The sequence below is a fragment of the Athalia rosae genome, chromosome 1 (genome assembly GCF_917208135.1).
Source record: "Athalia rosae chromosome 1, iyAthRosa1.1, whole genome shotgun sequence".
NCBI lineage: Eukaryota > Metazoa > Arthropoda > Insecta > Hymenoptera > Athaliidae > Athalia > Athalia rosae.
The window spans coordinates 30,412,559-30,432,888 of NC_064026.1; the positions used below are offsets into that span (position 1 = coordinate 30,412,559).

The following is a 20,330-nucleotide window of genomic DNA, read 5'->3' on the forward strand; positions in this document are numbered from 1 at the left end:
GATTTTAATTACATGATGTCGCAATACGCCAGCAATACCAATACTAGTCGGCTTCGATTTGCCGATCAAACTGGTCAATATAGATCAATATCCGTGTATTGATTTATTCTATTTCATATGCATTGTCATCTAATCAATCTATAACAACAAACAATTACACCTCCACGTTTGTAATACAATGCCTGCATGTCATGTTTTTATTCGTATTCATAATAATGCATGCATCTTACGTATATTCCCCGAAACTCGTCATACCATTCCATTAGGAACTTACTGTTCGTGCACTACAATTTTCTTGACATATGACATTGATGTATCACTCAGGTATAGTAGGATTGAATGCACAGATGCCGCCCCACTTTCGCAGGCATTCTGCTGAAATAGTACGAACACCACCAGCGCGATCGACTCATCTAATTTCATCAATTGCGCAATTAATGGTAATTATTAGTGAGCATGATGATTGTCGGAGAGATGGGGTCAATTGCCTTCGTCTTCGTGTATAGAACTGCGGGTGCATAGGTCCAATCCCGAGAATCACACTACGAAAAACCGTTCAATATATCTATGTCAGTAGAATACATACATAATAAATATCTGATACGAATCCCCGACTTTTACGTAACCGCGGGGAAGTCGCATATGTAATCAAAAGTTCCGAGACCGGCTTCACATCTTTCGTTCCACGCATCTCGATAGTATCGGACCGCCGTAATAATGGCCACCACAGCTGAAGCTCGACTCTTGTTTGGCGGGGTTCCACGAGTATCGAGGAATCCGTCACAATTTTCATCCCTCAAGTTTTACTCGAGTGAGTACAACATAAGTTAAAATCAATGCTTTACAATCACATCTGAACTAACAATAAATGTAGTCCTTCATCGGTCAACGATCGAATTGTCTTTACAATGAAATCAAAGATTAGGTCAATGATATCTGTTCTGCACAGTAGATGATGTATTGCCGTTATCACTTACCAATAATGATTTAAATGATATGCGGTTTGTAGAAAATTATTCTGTGAAGCTGGATGATCTCTTCAGCTCAAGATACGAACATGCGATCATTACCTGATTTTAGAGCCCAAAATGTGGCTGCTTGAATATGTGCAGAAAGTGTAATTTAGGCGATAGAATAGTAATTACATGAATTGCTAACGGAAGAGGTCACTCGTGATATCATATTGAAGTTACTGGAACCTCGTGACACGTCTGTTTGCGCAGATATCATATAGTCGATGTCAACGATTATATAATTCTGAACTCATGAAAAATTCCTTACTCCCAAAAAACAGGTTTTTTTTTCCTCAATCGGAAGAGTGAACCGTTCGAATTGTATCACTTCGTATACAATACCTTACATCGCAGATTTTGGCGAACCTTTGGTCCACCACGTGACTGTTAATAAGGTGAACTACCGAGTCTTCCGTCCGAGGTTTATTCCAAGATGAATTTATTCGAAAAGTGGATGGCGTTGAAGTATCTTCTCTCTAGAAATCTGCCGTCTTAGGAACAAGAACGTGCTTCGGTGAACTCAGGAACAGAGATTTAACATTTCGTACGATCGTGTTGAGTGGAATTTGGTTCAATATATCTACGCCCAGACGTAAAAATTATCCCTGATGGAGCTCTAACATAAGAATACAGAGAATACGTAAATTTTCTGCCTGTTTCTTCAGTTAAATAGATTCGTGCAGCCATAAATTCAGGACTTTCAGGGCAAAAAAGGTCAGTAGAAAAGACCTATGCTACGAAATCCAAGCGAGCTTTTGTCTGACTAGTCAGAACGAGGATTACGTGGATAGGTCCTTACCGTTGAGGCTTTGAGCATGAGTTTTCGCCAGGTGCTTACCTCGAGGGCGCACAGTGTCATTTTACATTCGATAAAGAACATGAATTTTTCAATTTTTTCGATCTAACTAAAATTGATCGGCTACACAGCCAAAGAATATTAAATATTTTCAATGGAGATGTATCTACTTGTATCCACAGACTTACCGGAGTACTTGCAATTGGATTGCCCCCTTGGGCGCATGAAGCTGTCACTTTCCATTTGACGGTCTCGCTCCATCATTTCTGGTAATGTTTTTCATCGCGTGAGAAATCATGTAACATATGTGAAATTATTGTTTGACTCATTTATTTACTTTATTTCCTCCTCCCTCCTGCCCTATTACCACTTCCCCCCGCCCCGCGTCGAACACGTCTAGTCTGCACGATTTCATGAGAATATCTGGAAATGCGGAATCGCCGCAGCGCAATTGACGTTCCATGATTAATTATTATAATACACATACACAGGTATGTGTATATATTACAATATGCAATATATAGGTATATATATCCTCTAGAGACAGCACAAACATATAATATATTACAGTATATCATTAAATAATTCTTGTACAGACATAAATGACTCTATATTACAGAATATGTATAAATCTTATCGGAAAATAGGGGCGAGCGAATTCTCAGCTGCGAGAACGTAGAAAGGTCATCCTGCATATAGGAGCCAAATTCTTGTACACAAAAATTTCCACTCAGCTACAGATGTACGTAAAATTAGGATGCAGTCGATCGCGTATGCCCGATATTCACCAAATCAGATAAAATTGATGAAATCAATCAAGAAAATTTGAGGGATCGTTTACCGGTGCATCCACCGTGCCACTATCATCGGCCTGACCCTCTGGGATTTTTTTTGTCCCTTCGGCTCATTTCGGTCAAAAAGGACACCTCTAATTTTTCGAAATTTTTCCTTTATTTTGGAAGATCCTGGCAACTTGGAAAATCTTTTCCACGAGTGGATAATTGTCAAAGCGGGAACGATCCCTACCGCGTTCAGTTATCGAATGAAAATGATTTCATAATGTTCATAATTTCATACACACATCAAGATTTGCGGCAGCGAAACGCCGCCAAGTCACAAACACTAATCGATCAACTATTAAGCGAGTGACATTGTTATGTGTACACTTGAAAAATGTGTGTTGTATACCTCGAAGGACGAAGTTTTTATTAGCAAAGCTTACGTGTAGATGCTGCAGGCTTACGACGTTGGTAAGATTTTGCTTCAGATACTCGAAGTCAATCGATGATAAATTTTGACCATTGGCTATATATCTCCCACAAAATTATCCTATATCATGCGAACCTGTATCAACAATACCGGTAAAAATTTGTCAAGTTCACAAGAATCCACGATTTAAATTCGTAATCAGAGTACACGAAAATTCACGACGTATAGGTAATTGACTGTATTGGATTGAGGTGGGAATTGACGCGGTATAGAAAGTGACTCTGCTGTCCAGCACGCACAGAAAAAAGTGAGTTTTCCGAATAACAATCAATTGGATGTAACCGATCGACGTGTCGAATTAAATGAATATCGCTAGACCGAGCCCATTTAGAGCTCATAGATATACACACACACACATTTTGGCAGCTGAAAAAAGAGACGTTGAGTCACGCGAAAGAATCCACCCTGATAAACTCCCAAGTCAACCGTGAGTAACCCCCTCCCTTGTAATGGCTGGCCTTAAAATTTCGAAAGCGTACGAAAATAGATAGTTGGATTCAATCGAGTCGTTTTTGCCGTCACGACGTATCGATGCACGCATACAGAAGTTCACGCCGTCATCGTGAATACTGCTGTGTATGTACCTATAAAGAATCCCTAAGATACTATATCGGTGGAGATGAGGCTGATATGTACAAGACTTCTACGAAAAAAGCGTTTCGTATAGTTTCTTTGGAACGATGCTCTCGAGTTACACGAAACTTTGAGAAATTTCATATTTCCATGTAGCAGAATGTGGCTAAATATTTTATCTTTCCAAAATTTGAAAATTTTTTTCGTCATTTTGAAAATACTACGAATCGCGTTTTCGGAGTACCCGTCGTCAGAGGACTTCCGATAGCCCCTTCTCCTCATCTCCTCTAGAAAGGCTTCTCAATCGTTTTGAGTTCTAACGATGCAACGCGCTCTCTTACAATTAGACGAAACGCAGATCGTACGTTTCCACTTCCATCGGCGCAACATCGATCTCAGCAAAACCGTCGCTCAATTGCTTTTGTACTTTTGTACCGGTGAGCGAAGTCTTGGTGACGTTTATCCCAAGTCTGTAGAACGATGTGTTCGGTGAAAATTTATTTCCCGGAGGGCAGTTCTTGAATATTGCGTCGGTCCCAACCGAGCAGCTGTACCCCTGACGATGAAGCACCATCAGTGCGCTGTTCGTCGGGAAATGCGAGAGCTTTTGATCGTGGTTGGTTCTCAAATTGAGAAGGTGGACGTCACAAGGGAAACTCTGCGTGATCAGTCGCGTGTCGGCGATGACCTTAACTTCTTGCTCCGCGCCCTCGATCGAAAGTACGAATACGTTGACGGGGTAATTGAGCGCGTTGCTCATGTGGTTAGCGAATAGCGACGCTCTCGAGTACGCATCTCTATTCCCGTGAACGTCCTCGAGCAAGAGCCAGTGTTTGAAAACCGTTTTGCGATTATCCAATAGCCCCTCACCCATTCCTCTAGCGTCGTCATAGAGCGTCCTCCGGTCCAGCATCACTTCGAGCCACCCCGGTTGATAGCTCGCGGCCCCCTGCGCGTGATCAACGAGAAGAGTGAGTCTCTGTGTCGCGTCCTCGATGTACGCCATCGTTGTAATGGGGTAATAATTTCCCTCGATCCCGATCTTTTCGATCTTTGTTCTTTTCAGCATCTGGTGCCCGTTCAAATCGGTGTAAAACTCGGGCGGGTCCTCGTTCTGAATGTCGGTCTGCACCCGCATGAACATTTCGGTCTCACGGTTCTTAGGGGGAGTTTCGAAGTCTATTACGTTCTTAAGGTACACCGCCTCCGCGAGACCGTTCTCTACGTGGTATATGGAGGCGTGATGCACCAGTAGTTTACCGTACTCCACGGTCAGTCTTGCGCTCAACAGACCAGAGACGATGTAGATTTTCTGGTGAGGCGTGTACGCCTCGAGTACGTCCTTGTCGGTGTCGCGGAGTATCGGATCCGGCATGAAGAGATACGCACCGCTGTGAAACTGCGCCGATGTATAAGCCGCGAATTGAATACCGCACTGCATTATGCGTCCCGTAGCCTTCTTCGTAACGGTCTTGAGAAAACCCGTCTGACCGTCGAAGAGAAGCTTTATCTTCCCATTTTCCAGCTGGACGTTGCCCGTTTGCATTGCTTTCACTGGGAACAAAGTGTCTTTGCCACAATGACTGCAGTAAATTACCGAAAGTACCTCCGGCGCAATTTTTTCTACATGCTGAATATGGTAAGTCGCGATAGACAAGGGATGCAGTTCGGCGATGAAAAGTACCGTGTAAACATCGTGCGTTATGCTGGTCGCGTTCATCACTGGAATGATCTGGTAAGGTATCGGATTCTTGTGGGGATCGAGGACTCTGACGAGGTGAGAGGTCACCTTGAGCGTGATAACTTCTTGACGGGTCTGGGCGAGTGGATTGAATAGGAGAATCTGTCGAATTTCGAGATTATTCAACACTATAGGAATTTTCTTCGGAAGTTTTTCGTAGCTATCTCTGTCCGATTCGGGTATAACGTACACCGAATTCGTCTTCGGGGCAGTAACGGCCAGCGACTGGATCACGAAGCTCTGCAGACTCGTCATATCGGATAACGACTCGAACAGCTTGAGCGCGTAATCTTTCATGACGACCGACTTCGAGGTCCCCGTGATCGCGTCGTGGTGCTGGAAGAGTCCCAGGTTCCGTCTCGCCCGCACAATTTTTTCGAAGTAAGTCTCGAAGAGCTTTATATCCTGCGCGGATTGCTTGGCGACGTTCAAAGCCACGGTGTACAGGATCTCGGCGGACCTCAGGTTTGCCTCGAGTTCGCGATCGAGGATCTTCATGTACGGACGCGTCGTGAAGTAGCCACTCCAATAGGCGGGGCGTCCTTCGCTGAAGATGTCCGAGTATACGAAGAAGTCCCCTTTCAGGGTCGGGTACTGCTGCCTACGCGTCTCGATCTCTCTGAAGTAATCTCTCGGGGTTCCGAAGACCACCTCCGCGTTGTACTCCTCCTTTCTCTCGTTTATGAAGTCCATCAGGGCTTTATAGTTGGTGTACTGCTGGTCCCACTCTATCGGATGATCGTAACGGAAGTCGTCCCCGAGTGGCATCAGAACGACGTTGTGCGGAAAGAGAGAACCGGTCCGAGCGTACTGTTCCAGCAGCAGTTCGGCTATCTGCTTGACATTCTTCTTCGTGACCTCGACGGTCCGCACCGTGTACTCGTTGTACTCGCCGTTGATTTTCCGAAAGTCAAAATTTAGGCAAATATGCGGGTGCGGACCGCAAGAGTGTTTTATGCTGTATATGTCGAAGGGCTGGTTGTGCGTCAGCAGGTCCGTAGAGCCGGTGTGGTCCCAAGGTTGACGCCAATGAAAATCACCGTACTGGTGCTTAGCGAACCATTGCTTCCACGCGTAATGGATTCGTTGAATTACCGTACCGGAAATACCCGAGGACTTGAGTAGGTAAGGGACCGTCGCCCCGTGTCCGAAAGGGTCCACGGCCCATCCGGACTCCGGCGCAACTCCTAAGTTGGTTTTGAGCCACTGATGTCCTGGAACAAAGAAGAAGTTTTTTTTTAGCCTCTTCTTCGAATCCGAAACTTTTCGAATCGGTCGTACCCCATGTGCGTCATATAATTGTCAAGGGTTTGGAGAGACGGGATATTGCGAAAATTCGACGCAGAACACCGACGTTATAATTCCAGTAGTTTATTCGATTCTCACTGGTATCTCCGACTCTCTAGATTCCTACGGGGGAAATATTTGCCGATTCGGCGGCAAGGGTGCTGCCATAGATTGAACCACAGATGTCTGTCTCAATTATTGGCATTCCCGCGGTACGCGCATTCGAACCTGCCATCTTTGTTCATCTGGATTCCAGGCTTCCAACCAAGCGCGAGAGGACGGTCAGAAGAATAAGAGGAAAGGCAAAACAATTTCGAGAACTGCGTATATGTTCGAGGGACAATGACAATTTAGAAATCAACAAATCTAGATAGAGGCCATTCTATAGAGCTGACCTCGGAAATTGATATGAAGTGCAGTGCGAAAAATTAATCAGTGTACAAATAATGGAGCACCATCAATGGAACTTGTGTCTATGCAGCGGGTCGATATTCCACTCTTTTATTTTCTTCTTCCTTTTTCTTGTCTTCTCGGGTTGACTACCCCGTCACTTACTTTTTCCATCAGCAAAGCCACAGGATTTTGCATTCGAATGAGATCGTGCGGCTTCAGATATACGGGGGAGAAACGAGAGCGGAGAGTCACGACGGAGTTGAATAGGAATGAAGAGAGAGAGAGAGAGAAAGAGAGGGAACATTTAGGGACTCGGCCAGGGCCAAAGTTTCGACGACTATTTACCGATCCACTCCCCTAAATTCGCGCGTATACTCGAAACACGATTCGGATAATTCACTTTGCTTTCGAAGCTGAGGCGACTCGCCGTCCGCGATGCTAACTCGCTCTTTTCTAACAATAAGGAAGTTTTTTACCCCAGAGAATATTTGCCAATCTTATGTATATTCTTATATAATACACCCCAACATTTACACGAACATATCGCTCTACACTCTCTCACAGTTTGAATTAAATTTCGGTGCTTCCTCCAAGTCGCTTCGAAAAATGAGACGCACAAATCAACGGAGAGTCAACAATATTTGTCCTTCTTTGTATATATTCTGTATGTGTTATTTCTATACTGTTACGGTACTTGAATCGAAACCTACCTTCGATGAGCTGGTCTAGCATTCCATAAATGTGCGAGGTTGCCTCGTCCGTCATAACCCAACCGCCGGTTGTCATTTCCAGTCTTCCTTCCTTGACCAGCTTTTTCACCGCCCTTTTCTTCGTCGGGTGAGCACTGAAACAATACAAAGGCTCGGTGGTGCTTGTCAAAGATTCGAACGGCCACGTCTCAAGGCTTCTTCGTTTCCTCGTAAAAAGGCGTGAACTCGAAGTTTCGTTAAGAAGCAGAAAAATGTTTTCGACCCGATGAAGTGTGTGTCCGCTAAGAGTTAAAGGATTTGTATCTTTCCTCGAGTTAAAGAGATCCCACAATACAGCTGACGGGAATGAGATTACGTCACGCGCAAAAGAGAAGCTTAGCTAACCGCGACCGCAGTTCGCAATGATAAGGGCAATCGAAATACCAATATAGAGTACGTTCCTTGTCATGTCAGACGAATTTCCCTCAGCAATTTTACGCATTTGAACGTACCTGTCCCACCATAGCGAGAGGAAGGAAACTTCGCTCCAAATGAAGGTCATGTTTGGCCACTGCTGTAGTTTCGTCACCATGTTGTTGAGGATTCCCCTCGTCGAGGAATGAAAATACTGCTCGAAAGTCTTGAGCCATCCCGGATCCGCGTGGCTGTGGGGAACCACGATGACCTGAAGCAGAAAGAAAATTCCCAGGTAAGCTTTACGCATTCGAAACTGTGACCTTGTCTACTTGGATTTTTTTTCGGTGTCAGTGGAGGCGAGATAGACCATCCCTAAGTATCGTACGTGAAGCTACGTCGGTGTCAACACTCGTCACAAATATCGATTTATTTCGCCACCTGCTTTCTCACGATTTTTCTGCACGTTTCGCGAATTTTGACGTAAGATAAGGACTAGATGCTGCACTGAAAATCGGCAAGTAGCCCAGGGCGAAAAGAAAAAAACAAACCACAGCTGTGTATATAGCTGGGGATAAAATTTACGGTTATTGTTCCCACCGAGATTTACGAGTCAGCTGTGCTTTAACGGATAGACATTAGTTACCGCAGATATAAGTAGCTATTTCATCTCTATTTGCCTCTCACATCTATACCTCTATATCTCTCTTGCCTTATAACTGCGAGTCGAAGCCCCTTGTAACCGCAAACCCACCCCCGAGGAAGTTCGCTTCGCGTACTTTTCGATTCCCAGAATATTCTCTCCGTTGCCGCGGGTGGTTCGCTCGAGAAATTTGATCAGGCATACCCGATGTCTGGGTATTTAAATTCGGAATCCCTCCAGATGTGCAGCTACGGGGAATTGAAAACCTACTCGTGCAGAACTATCGCGCGGATGCTGTTGGTCCTCGATATTACTGCTGATAATTTTTTACTGCAGACGGTGTCTGAGAGCTCCTATATACGACTCGTCCGGGACCCCGAGGAGTAAGAGTCTCATCTCATTGTCAGCGATGAGCGAAACGTGCGGAGGAAACTACCGCAGGTCGCAGAGGACCCTTTTCCCAGGATATAAAACTTATCGCCAGCTTTTAACAAGCCCAGTGTCGCGTTGTGTTTTATTTTTTTTTTTTTTTTTTTACAAAACGGTTCTACGAATGTGTTGGCGTGGGAAATGGATAGCTTCTAATTTCTATTACGGTATAATTTTTGTGAAACGTAATTCTGCTCACCTTTAAGGGTAGTCGGTGTTCGTCCTTTTTAAGTTGAGCGTAACGTTGTTCGAAACTGTCGTCCCAGTACTCTCGACTCCGCATCCAAGAGGGCTGAAATCGAAGCAAACCAAACATCCATGAGCTCGTTGGAAAATGTGATAAAAACAGACAAGTTGTAAAACAAAAAAAAAATTGGCCACTTTCGAAAGAGGAACAATTCACCAAATCTCGTCAAACTTGTTTTTTGTAATAGAAAAAATGAAGTTCCGTTTCGTGTTTTTTTCGAATAGTGCAAAACTTTATTCCATATGTCGTGAGAAACGCGCTCTCAAAAATAGGGGTAAGGATCGGCGACAGCAATTTACTTCGCATGATGAATAATAATTCTTAAACCATAAAGAACGTACCTACAACGTACGATTGTCGCTTTCGATGTAAGGCTCACCTACGTACACTGCCACGACTCGTATGACGTGGAACAATAAACTGCCCATAGGATAATGCATCATATTCACGCCACTCGGAGTATATATTTTTGAATAGGACGAAACGAGAAATATATGAGAATAGAGAATAGCTGAAACCACGTGCATTGTAGCGGCGTAGAGCGTACTCACGCCGCTAAAGCCGACTAGTAATTATTCTTGCTCACAATCAGTCCGCAACCATTACTGTAAAAAAAGGCTAACAGTTTGGTCTTCACCAATCTTGCCAAGGTGTAATAATCAGCGACGAAGCCGTACAGGTACGCGTACGCCACGTACACTGCGAAAGGGCTTTCAATTAAGTTCGGGGTCTGGGTCAGCGTATTCCAAGACAGAGGTGCTGTGTGTGTGTTGGTGTACGAGTTGCAACCTCACTTCGCTGAGGTGACGGTCCCACGACCCAGGTCCTCGCTCCACTTTTTTCCTTTTCCCACTTTTCTCTATTCTCTCGCTCGACCTTTTTCCAAGAACGGTTGCTAAACCCACACAACCTTGGCGTTACTTCAGAACCAGTGCTTCGCTTGATACCAATTCGCCCTACGACTCACGTAACATACGAGCGTGGATCTGAGAATTCTCGCCGTCCGTCGGAGGAGAATCCATCCTTGCACTTACTCGGTCTTCACGACCTTGAAGAAGAACGGCTTCCATTATCGGGGGGCTAGGGAGTTTTATGGTCACTCGCCACGTACCTCGCAGAACGAGAAGGGCTCGGAGACCTCGCGGAGGATGTACGGGAGAGCGAGGATGAGAATGTAGGCGAATATGTGTATATATATGGGTATGAGGAATTGGATGGGTCCCCGTGTCCGACACGATCTTTGTCATAGTTGAAACCTCGGTTGAAACCAATTTTAGCTTAACCGCACATTCTACATTACATGCAGCTATAACCGTTCACCGTTGTGTAAACTGGTGGGCGATGGCTGTTGGTATACATATACTACACGGCGATCGGTTATTGCAGTTTCCAATGAGTCTAGAGGCTCCACGGTAAAGGGCATAAATTGAAACGACGACGGGTGCGGCGAATGGGAAGGAATCGAGAAAGTGCTACTGTCGTTTCGTCGTGGAACTGTGACGCGGAACCAGGCCACGCTGAAATTACAACGTCCGCCAAAATATTCCTCTTCGCTAATTGAAATCAAGATACGTCCGTCGATATCCCTGCACCGGACCGTCCGCTGAACATTCCCGATTCCTTTGCGAGAATTCAGTACGTCTACCGCGGCAGTTGTTCTGTGAGAATATTGGTCGGCGATACTGTTCAATTAACAGAGCAACGCCGCGCCCATCTCTGGGTATCGCGTCACGGTTACGGCCTCATGGTTACGAAAGGATTTGTACATTATATTAACATATTTCATATGGAACGCGTACACAATCTTTGAATTTACTGGTCTCCGATTGCCTTTGAAAGTTTTTCGAAGATAGTTTTCCCAAACCAGACCTACACCCGAAAGCATTTTTTATTCAGAGCTCTCGTCTTTGAATGATGCATTCTTCGAGATTCACGATTATTACAAAAATGGAAATTTTGTGTTTGTTCTCTGAATGATCTCCGGAATTCGAATCCGGATGCCAACTTAATTTATCTTCGAAATTGATCGAGTTATAGCCAATTTTTCACTTTTTGGAGCAGGAAAAACGAGGTATCTCGATGGGAAAAATTCGTGGCTCAATTTGGACAACGGATTCGTGTTCCTGGGGTCAAAATACATTAGAAAAGTGCCATACGATCAATTTTAAAAAATAAAAATTTTTGGTTAAAATTTGAGATTTTTCCAAGGGGTACCCCTTACGATTTTTTCGAATTTTGGCCAAAATTTTTTATTTTTAAAAATTGATCGTATGGCACTTTTCTTATGTATATTGACCTCAGGAACACGAATCCGTTGTCCAAATTGAGCCACGAATTTTTCCCTTCGAGATATCCTCAAATTTATGCCAAAAATCGCGAAAAAATGCGGATAACTCGGTCATTTTTGCAGATAAATCAATTTTTCTTCCGGATTCGGATTCCTGAGCTCAAATTACATTAAGATAGATCAAAACATCGATTTTTTATTTTTGACCCCAAAAAGCCGAAAATTGGCGATAACTCGGTCAATTTTAGAGATAGATCATTTTTTCTTCCAGATTCGAATTCCTGAAATCAAAATACGTAAGAAAAGTGCCCCACAATCGATTTTTAAAAATCAAAATTTTTGGCTCAAAATTTGAAAAATTCTAAAGGGGTTTTTTTCGATTTCAACGAAATTCTGTTAATTACGGTAAGCTCGAAAATTGATGAATAAATTGTTTTTTTTTTTGTACACCCGGTGCCTCTGATTCTGAACTAAAGGCCTATGCTGTAGTATGGCAGAATGGGACAGAACTGATCTCCTTGGGTGTACCCTGAACCATTCAAATATGTACTAAATTTTCACATATTTACTTCCTTAAACGGTTTGCGGATACATAAAATTCGCAGACATACCGCAAAAGGATGCCGCCGATCAGGTGGATCAAAGGGGTCATTCAAATACGAGGTGTGAACAAGATCTTTATCAGGCGATGACAGCTCGTCTGACACCTGCTAACAATAGGAGCAAGAAAAAAATCAGGAAAGGAATTTCACACCTCGTCGTCTATTAAAAAGCTATAAATTATGATTGAATTGCGGCACGTGCCGGCTGTCGGAAAGCCCGACGCACGTGTAAAAATTGGTTATCGCGAAAAGCGACGTGGATTCGCCTTGAGACGACCGAGCGGGAGCTCGTTACCGACTGATCTACCGACTGCATTTGGGTGATTCTTTTTAGAAAGGGATTCTGTTGCGAGAAACCTTAACGGGGCGTGAGCACGGCGCAAAGAGACGAGACGCGGCGGTACGCCGCGAAGCGGTACGCCGCGGAGCGGTAGAAATACGAACGAGATGGAGAGCGCTCGAGCACGGAACGAATGATCGGAATTTGACGATGAAATTGACATTTTCATGAAGAGTTTTCGTTGGAATGCATCTAACGTGGAAAGTCCCACATACAGATGCTATCTAAAGTGAAAAAATGTAAATAACTTTCACAATTTCGTGAATGAGAGCTCGTAGAATCGAGCGCCGACTTTGATTCTGGTCTTGAAAATTTCGTCTATTTCAACACATTTTTTAGGGACAATAATAGCCCAAATTGAAATTGTGGTTCTTTCAAAAATTGATTCTTTGTATTAATTATCAATGTAACGTCGGATTCGTTGACGCTAAAAATGCGATGATTTCTTCTCTGGGAAGTTTGCCTCAAACTGAACGTTTTGAGTTTTATAATTGTTTACCCAAAATGAGCTGTCTTCGAGAAAACAAACATCAAAATTCTAGTTTTTGCGATAATCATGAATTTTGAAAAATGCATAATTCAAAGATACAAGCTATGATTATAATACATATAATTCTGGATGTGGGTTCTGGTTTGGAAAAACTATTTCGGAAAAAGTTTTGAATGCAATCGGAGACCGGTAAGTTGAAACGTCCTCATTTTGACGCGAAATCCCCCATGTATAGCTCGTAACTATACCTCGCGGCACAACGGCTGTAATTTTACGTTTCAACCCATGCACATCCGCGTGCAGACATGAACGTGTACATGTAGATGGAGTGTACGTAAGTATTCCTCATTCACGCATCGAAGAACTTCGTGCGCACTTCTCTACAATGGGAAATAACAATTTTATGAATGCGGTACGCGTAAAGTCATTACTGCACTCTCAAAAATTCAGTGCTCCCACAGAATAACGTGAAATTCAATATATTATTGAACGTTCGACCGAACGACCTAATGGAGCTCGTAGTTATTGAATCGTAACACCCTTCAATTATATTACCGTGCACAATTAGACTGTTTTTGCGTTCGAACGATTTCCGTCGTTGTATTCTATATACAGGGGATAACGCGGTACGTGTACGAGAACGAAATGTATGAATAATTTATCACAACCAGCTGAAATGAACACGTATCTGCCCGGGAATTGAAAAATTAACATCGAAAAAGGAGAACACGAGTCGAAATGGTCAGAGAAGAACGAACTTCCGAAAAATCGATCGACCAATCTTTCTTCCCGATAAATCAGCGCCAATCGTTCTTTGTTCTCTCGGATGGGGTGATCCGATTGCACATCGCGACTGTGAATTATTCTTCGAATGATTACCTGGAACTCGAACTTGTTGAAGACCTCCTGCGTGTCGACGTCGGTTTTGCTGGGTGCGATGACCGGGCAGTTGTCCGTCGAGACCTTGGCGTCGGGATAATCACTCGGGGCGGGAGATTCAGGGGTCAGGCTTCTGTCGTACCGGAGTCCCTCGTTGAGGACGTTTACGGGCCCAGGCGGTGGGGTCTGAGCCTGGCTCACGTAGTAAATGCAGAGCAAAAGGGATATGACAACACCGCACAAGACGAACGTCCGGCCGGTACCGCGTCTCAGGATTTTGTACATCTCGAAATGATTTCGCCGGGTTTGCGAACCGAAATTATTAGCGTGCGTCTATCCTGGCTTCATTACCCGTCTGGATACGGACCCGGACAGACACGGAGGTCGAAGTGACAGAAAGATCGGCGAGGAACAGGTGCCGCTAGTGAACATATGCGACCGAGATTACTTCACAGTTGACGCGACGACGATTCCCGCTTCTTTGCTACCCCCCGAATTTTCGGCGAGCCCCGCGATAATTGCGGCCTCCCAGGCCCACGGCGATTCGAAATTCAATTTTCTGATCGCCGGTCCGGCTTCCAATTAAATCCAGTCCCGGTGGATGTTACATTTCCATTAGAAATCCATTTGCGCCGCGGAGCGGCGAAGGAGTGCGGGGGATTCGAACGTAACGTTTGTTGTTACCCGAGGGAGTGATGCTGTTGGTGGCGGTGACCGACGGTAGTGGTGATGAAAAAAAGTATTGTCTCACAAAATTCATCCGTCGCTTCCGTCCGAACCTTGCTGTGATCCTGTTCCGAGAGATCTGCTATCTTCGTAGAGGACATGAGACGAAGTCCCTTCCGCTCTGGCGAGAGAAAATTTGAGCCCCCTCTTGTCCCAGATGAAGTTACGACTTTCTACCGGAAGCTGTAACAAAGAAATACGAAAATCTGAGCTACGGTCATCGAGCTTGACAGGATGTTCTGGAAACACACATTTGCACGAACGACATTCGATTTTCATCAGAGTATTTCGATGACTCGGGAAAAATGAGGAAATTTCGGACAAGAGTTGTGGGATAATGAATCTTCGGTAATGATGATCGTTGCACCGCGATGTGGAGCGAACATCGGACTCGAATACCTACAGAGGGAATCGAGCCAGACCTCCGATTCGTCACCTCGGCCAAGCCGCGGTTTCGAGTCCGCCGCTGATGTATGTGCACTGTTTTAACGCGGACACCTCGTTCCAACGATTCACATTCCTCGAAGGAATTATTCGCGAGTTATTCGAGATGATTATTATGGTGTATTATGGATCAATTCGCCATTCGTGCCAACGAGGGAGCACAAACTGCGTACATAAATAAATCTGTCGTTAAGTACACCGCGAGGCTCGAATCAGGCCACTCCTGCATCTGCACTTAACCGTCGCGGAGCGAATCTCTGCGGGGTTCCTGGCACCGAACATAATGCCCAGGGAACGACCCCTTGCGCGCTCTTGTGTTTGCCGCCCCGTTATTTGTAGCGTATAGAGATCCGGTCCGACAAACTTTTCCAATATACCTGTTCTAGCTGTACGCGTCCAACGTCTTTTTCGGGCTCGAAAATGGAAGTAAACGCGATACCTAGGAGCGGCGTGTCCGCTGTACAAATTTCGATACGAATGTATTCGTGATATGTAACATAATGGGTCAGCCGTATAGAGATATGTCCAGAGCGTGGAAATCAGCGTAACGAAGCCAACGAGGACTTCCTGTGGTCCACCCGCATCGCTACTCTGGTCTCTCATTCTTCGTTTCTAACGTTAGGCACGTACGTCGTCGATATACGTACGTACGTACTTACGTACCTCGCAGCTATACTCGTCTTTGTCGGGTGTATTTCGTAGCGAAGCGCGAACTATACCATAACTCGTAGTAATGTCATAAAAAAATTGCATCGTTCAGAGGTGGAAAAAAAAGTACAGCGCCATAAATCCCACGGAACGATTCCGAGCGAGCGCGGCGACGTGCGGGAAGGGAGGTCAAACGTTAAAGCTGTGTCAGCGAAGCTCAAATGGCGTGTGACACCTTATTCCTCTTTACGCGATCCGTATAATTATACGTTCTTCCTCTTCTTATGCGTTTTTCATATATCGCTTCGCATACGAGCAGGTATACCTGACATCTAAAGCTCGATGTATGCGTACATGTAATATTATGGCGCCCATTAATCTGATCCGTGCGTGCGCCAGCCGTGGAGCCCCGTTATACATGTACGCACTACGTATATCCGTGCCGTACGTATTCAGCCTACACGGATTTCAGGGATATACACGACACGATTGCACGAGTGTACGTGCAGATGTGTGTTAGAGTTCTACTGTACACCTCCATAGCTGTCCGTGTCATGCCCTGTCGCTTTTCGCCAACCGGTTCTCTCAACGCGCGGGTCAAGTAATTCTCGGCGTTCGACCGCCACATCCAGTACGTATACGTATATATATATGTATACGTATATGTGTGTGTGTGCTCACAATCAGTGATACCAACCTATAATCCACTTCGTTGTTCGGTTCTTTGACTACATCGAAGGCTAATTATATCACAGGATGCGGGGGGTCAAGTCGCCAGGGGGTATACGGGCTTTGCCAGTGAAATCCTGACGAGTCGAAGTACCTACGTATGTACGAGCGATACGAAAAATTACTTGATTACAGATCGATGGAATTGACAACGCGTGATGCAAGCAACTCGTCCTGTCTCATTCGATTTCATCGAAGTGGATGTCGGGGGCTGAAAACCGGAAAGCCGCGATCCTCATCTTTTGGACTTGCTGTCAATTTTTCAGCTCATAATAAGGGCGTATCCCGCAAAATTGAGCCTTGAATATCACGAAATCAAGCGGAGCGATCCGAATAATGGGTCAATTAGCTTCAAATTTGCCTAGACGCACGTCTGTTGAGATTAATTCTGACCCCCTTTTTATTCGCCGTGTTCGCACGGGTACCGTGGCGGAGCGAAACTGATTAAATTAATGTATATATTTCACCGCGATTTGCATATTTCGAGCTTATTTTTAATACACAGCTGTATCCTTTGCCTCAAATTGTTTCATCCGGTTTGGTACGATACACATCGCGCAAATAGTGAGGCAAGTTTACACATTGCTTTCTAAAAGTTCGAGTTCGCGACTGCGAAGATTAGAAGCATTTTGACCGGAGAATTTGCTGGGAAGAAAATTCACGGGCTAATCGTAAGACGGGGTATGGAGGACAGAAATTCATCGCGGTACACTTGTATGAATAGCAGTATCGGTATACGTTTACATCTCACGGCTTAACGTCTCTAAATTATAATCAGGCGGGAAAGCCCGATGCTAAATGGGTGTTATAGCGCGTATCGCATCGATCGGAGAGCAGATATTGGATTCTATGGGCAGGCGATGTCTCGATGATATCGGCGTTTACTAGGCGCCGTTCTATAGCCTCGTCGCTTTGATATCCACGCAGTGATCCGACGTGGCTACGGGATATTCGAGGTCTAGACGTCAACTGCAGCCACCGCCTAAGGCTAACATCCGTTATTATATTCAGCGAATTTATACCAGTGGAAAAAAACTTTACAACACACCGCGCGTAATGATAGCGTGTTACGTGGAGTCCTATGCGCGTTCCGCCGGTATGTTTCTCCAGCCCTGGATATGTATTTTGGAGCAACTGTACCATTACCAGTTTCCGCAGCGAAATAGCGGATTTTTTTCCCACACATCTGCAACTATCGTCAGAACCATCTGACACGCTGTACTAAAAATACTTTCTATACTTCGTGCGGAACACCTCGATGTGTACTTATTGAAAATTTTCAACTCGCTTTGACATCGATTCGCTCTTGCGACGACAAATTGCAATTGGAGTCAATTCGATGCGAGTCAACCGGATAATAATCGCATTGCCATAAATATTGACTCTTACGAGTAACGATAGAATCTTCGAGAATTGGAATAATTAACGTCCAAGATGGAAGTTTGATGACCGGGTCCCACTGTAGAACGTCCAGTGAATTGACCGACTGTGAGTTCAGGGAAATTATAAGGATTGCCGAGAATAACATCGCGATTACCCCCTCCAACGATCGTCCGTTCTGCGGTGACCAGCGGTCGCTTTTTCTATTCTTGTTTAAAATGTTTTTCTGCGGTCAGAAGTAGAGACATTGCCCAGAGCCTTCGACGGGCCACGAAAGTCTCAAGTCGAGAATTATTCCAGGTAAATAAACATCTGATTCTCAACGTCGATATCTCCACAACCAACGGAGGTATACACGACAAAAATAATCCATGCAACCGCTGTACCCGTAGGCGCATAGGGGAAGGGTAGGAAAAGTAGGGAATGGTAGAAATGATAGAAAATGAATGTGATGCACGAGTGTGGACGAGAGAGAGAGGGTCAATCGAACGGACGGTCGTGACCGATTACTTGATCAGCGATCAGCGTCGTGGCGCAGGACGCAGGGCAATGACGAATCCGTTCGGCTGTTGCTCCTTTAAGGGTTGTTTTTCAACCCTGGGCCGACATCTCGCGGCAAGAAAGTCGCGGTACTGTCGAAAGGTTGGCATCAGTATATCGGAGCGTACCTTGCCAGGTACAAATGGAGGGGTTCGACAAACGTGTTCATCGACGTCCCGACAATTGTCGGGGGGGGAAGTTAAATGACGAACACAGCAATATTTTCCTACCCGTATCAGATCCGCGAAGACATCGTCGTTGAGAATAGCAGGGGACGGTGTCGCACCTCGTCCCGCACCTAGCACGGCACGCAAACAAACATCCGGTGCACGACACTTGTCACTCGTGACTCGTTGGACGAATATAACAACACAACTAGCGTACCGGACGGTAAACGGGAGTGATAAAGAAACTGCTACCCACCGCACAGGTACGGAGACACGGAAGGTCTTTCAGGCTCCCGGGGTAACGCTGGTGCAGCTCGCACTTGGCGTTCGGCGAATACACTGGCGATGCACAGAATCGAACGGAGTTTAAGGCCTGATTGTGCTAACTCAGGGTACGAAAAACTATACTCAACGATCCGACCAATCTCTCGGCGCTGATCGCTCAACTAACCAGCGTCCGACGACCGACTACTGATTGTGAGTAGTTGAGTGCAGATCGCCAACTACTTTCGATGTCCGCCGTTCCCTCTGTTAAACCAAGGCTGATGTGCCTGCTGCTGCCCTAGCGCACGTCAGACGCCGGCGCGCCGTCCCTACCTCCCATGCCGCAGCCTAGGTCTAGCCGGCTCGAGCGGCGGTACGACTCGTTCGAAAGAGGGATCATATGGATCGGCGCTCAATCCCTAAACTCGAATTCGAGCAGCGAGCGCTGCCTTTATCCAAATGAATTTCGATAACGATTGACGGAAGTAACACCCGGACGTTGCGATTTTCAGGAGCCTGTGCAACGTAAGGTCCGGCCGACCGTGACGCCGTTGGCAAGGCTGCAAGGGAGGACTGAAGAGGCGAAGAGTCGAGGATACCCTCACCGCTGGTATCTTCCGTTGAAAAAAATGACCTCGCCCCCTACTTCTACGTTACTCTTGCATCTCTTTTACGCTTCGCTTTGCGCGCTGAATTCATCAGGAGCACCGATGGCTGGTGTGCCTGATATTCCTACGTTTGTAGTAAAAAATTCCCACCGTTGATACCAAGGCTGTTTTGACTTCAATGTCACGATAGTTAAGTTCGGGATGCTGGATACTGGAAATGTTCATTGATACGTGGCGTTGACCGAAAAGGCACGGCCGCCCGATGCAAGGCGTATGTATCTTCTGTCAGCGTCCGAGGATTGTCGGGTTTGCCGGGTGCCTGATTTCGTGCGAGAGCTGATCAGGCAGAGCACGAATCGGACCCAACAGCGTCGACCTTGTAACGTGAATTACCTACCGCGCTGCACGCAGAAAGCTTTGTACTCAGCAGCCGACAACCGATCCGGTGGTCTGCGTTACCGCGGCAACGGACGCGCGCTTCGAATTCGAAATCGGTGACCACTGCGGACGCGCAACGCCTTTTCCCGCGCTACGTTCCGCGCGATAATTGAACTTGGAATCGTCCGGTAACAACTTCTGCGTTGGTCGCCGCCGCATTGACCGTTGAGAAACAATATTCTCCTTCATCAAACGTTACGAGTTATCGTTGGGAAACAATATTATTTCCATACTCGGAAGTTCGCGTCACGTGTAAGAGGCGAGGGTAGAAAATTGAAACGTGTGTTACTGATG

General features: G+C 45.5%; 1 protein-coding gene and 1 long non-coding RNA gene across 3 annotated transcripts; one reads left to right on the forward strand and one right to left on the reverse strand.

The window, feature by feature from the left end:
• The first annotated feature begins 414 nt into the window (after nt 1–414).
• Nucleotides 415–2,137, forward strand: LOC125500180. The gene is made up of 2 exons (XR_007277409.1): nt 415–811; nt 1,992–2,137. It is a non-coding gene; the product is annotated as an uncharacterized LOC125500180 (long non-coding RNA).
• On the reverse strand, nt 2,123–19,506 carry LOC105683783 (alpha-mannosidase 2). 2 transcript variants are annotated; one of them, XM_012396675.3, is made up of 6 exons: nt 18,983–19,506; nt 14,093–15,001; nt 9,447–9,539; nt 8,274–8,446; nt 7,783–7,916; nt 2,123–6,606 (listed from the first exon to the last, which is right to left on the reverse strand). In XM_012396675.3, exons 2-6 carry the CDS (start codon nt 14,375–14,377, stop codon nt 3,995–3,997), a joined length of 3,297 nt encoding a protein of 1,098 aa, XP_012252098.2. In that variant the 5' UTR covers nt 14,378–15,001; nt 18,983–19,506; the 3' UTR covers nt 2,123–3,994. The 2 variants fall into 2 exon arrangements, with proteins under 2 accessions (XP_012252098.2, XP_012252099.2); XM_012396676.3 differs by having other exon boundaries at nt 18,790–19,506.
• Nucleotides 19,507–20,330: the final 824 nt, after the last annotated feature.

Coding starts and splice junctions, on each gene's coding strand:
- LOC105683783 (XM_012396675.3), bottom strand. CDS start 14,377: ATGTACAAAATCCTGAGACGCGGTACCGGCCGGACGTTCGTCTTGTGC. Junction 9,540..14,092: donor TCAACAAGTTCGAGTTCCAG/GTAATCATTCGA, acceptor CTTCGATTTCAG/CCCTCTTGGATGCGGAGTCG. Junction 8,447..9,446: donor AACACCGACTACCCTTAAAG/GTGAGCAGAATT, acceptor TTTCTGCTTCAG/GTCATCGTGGTTCCCCACAG.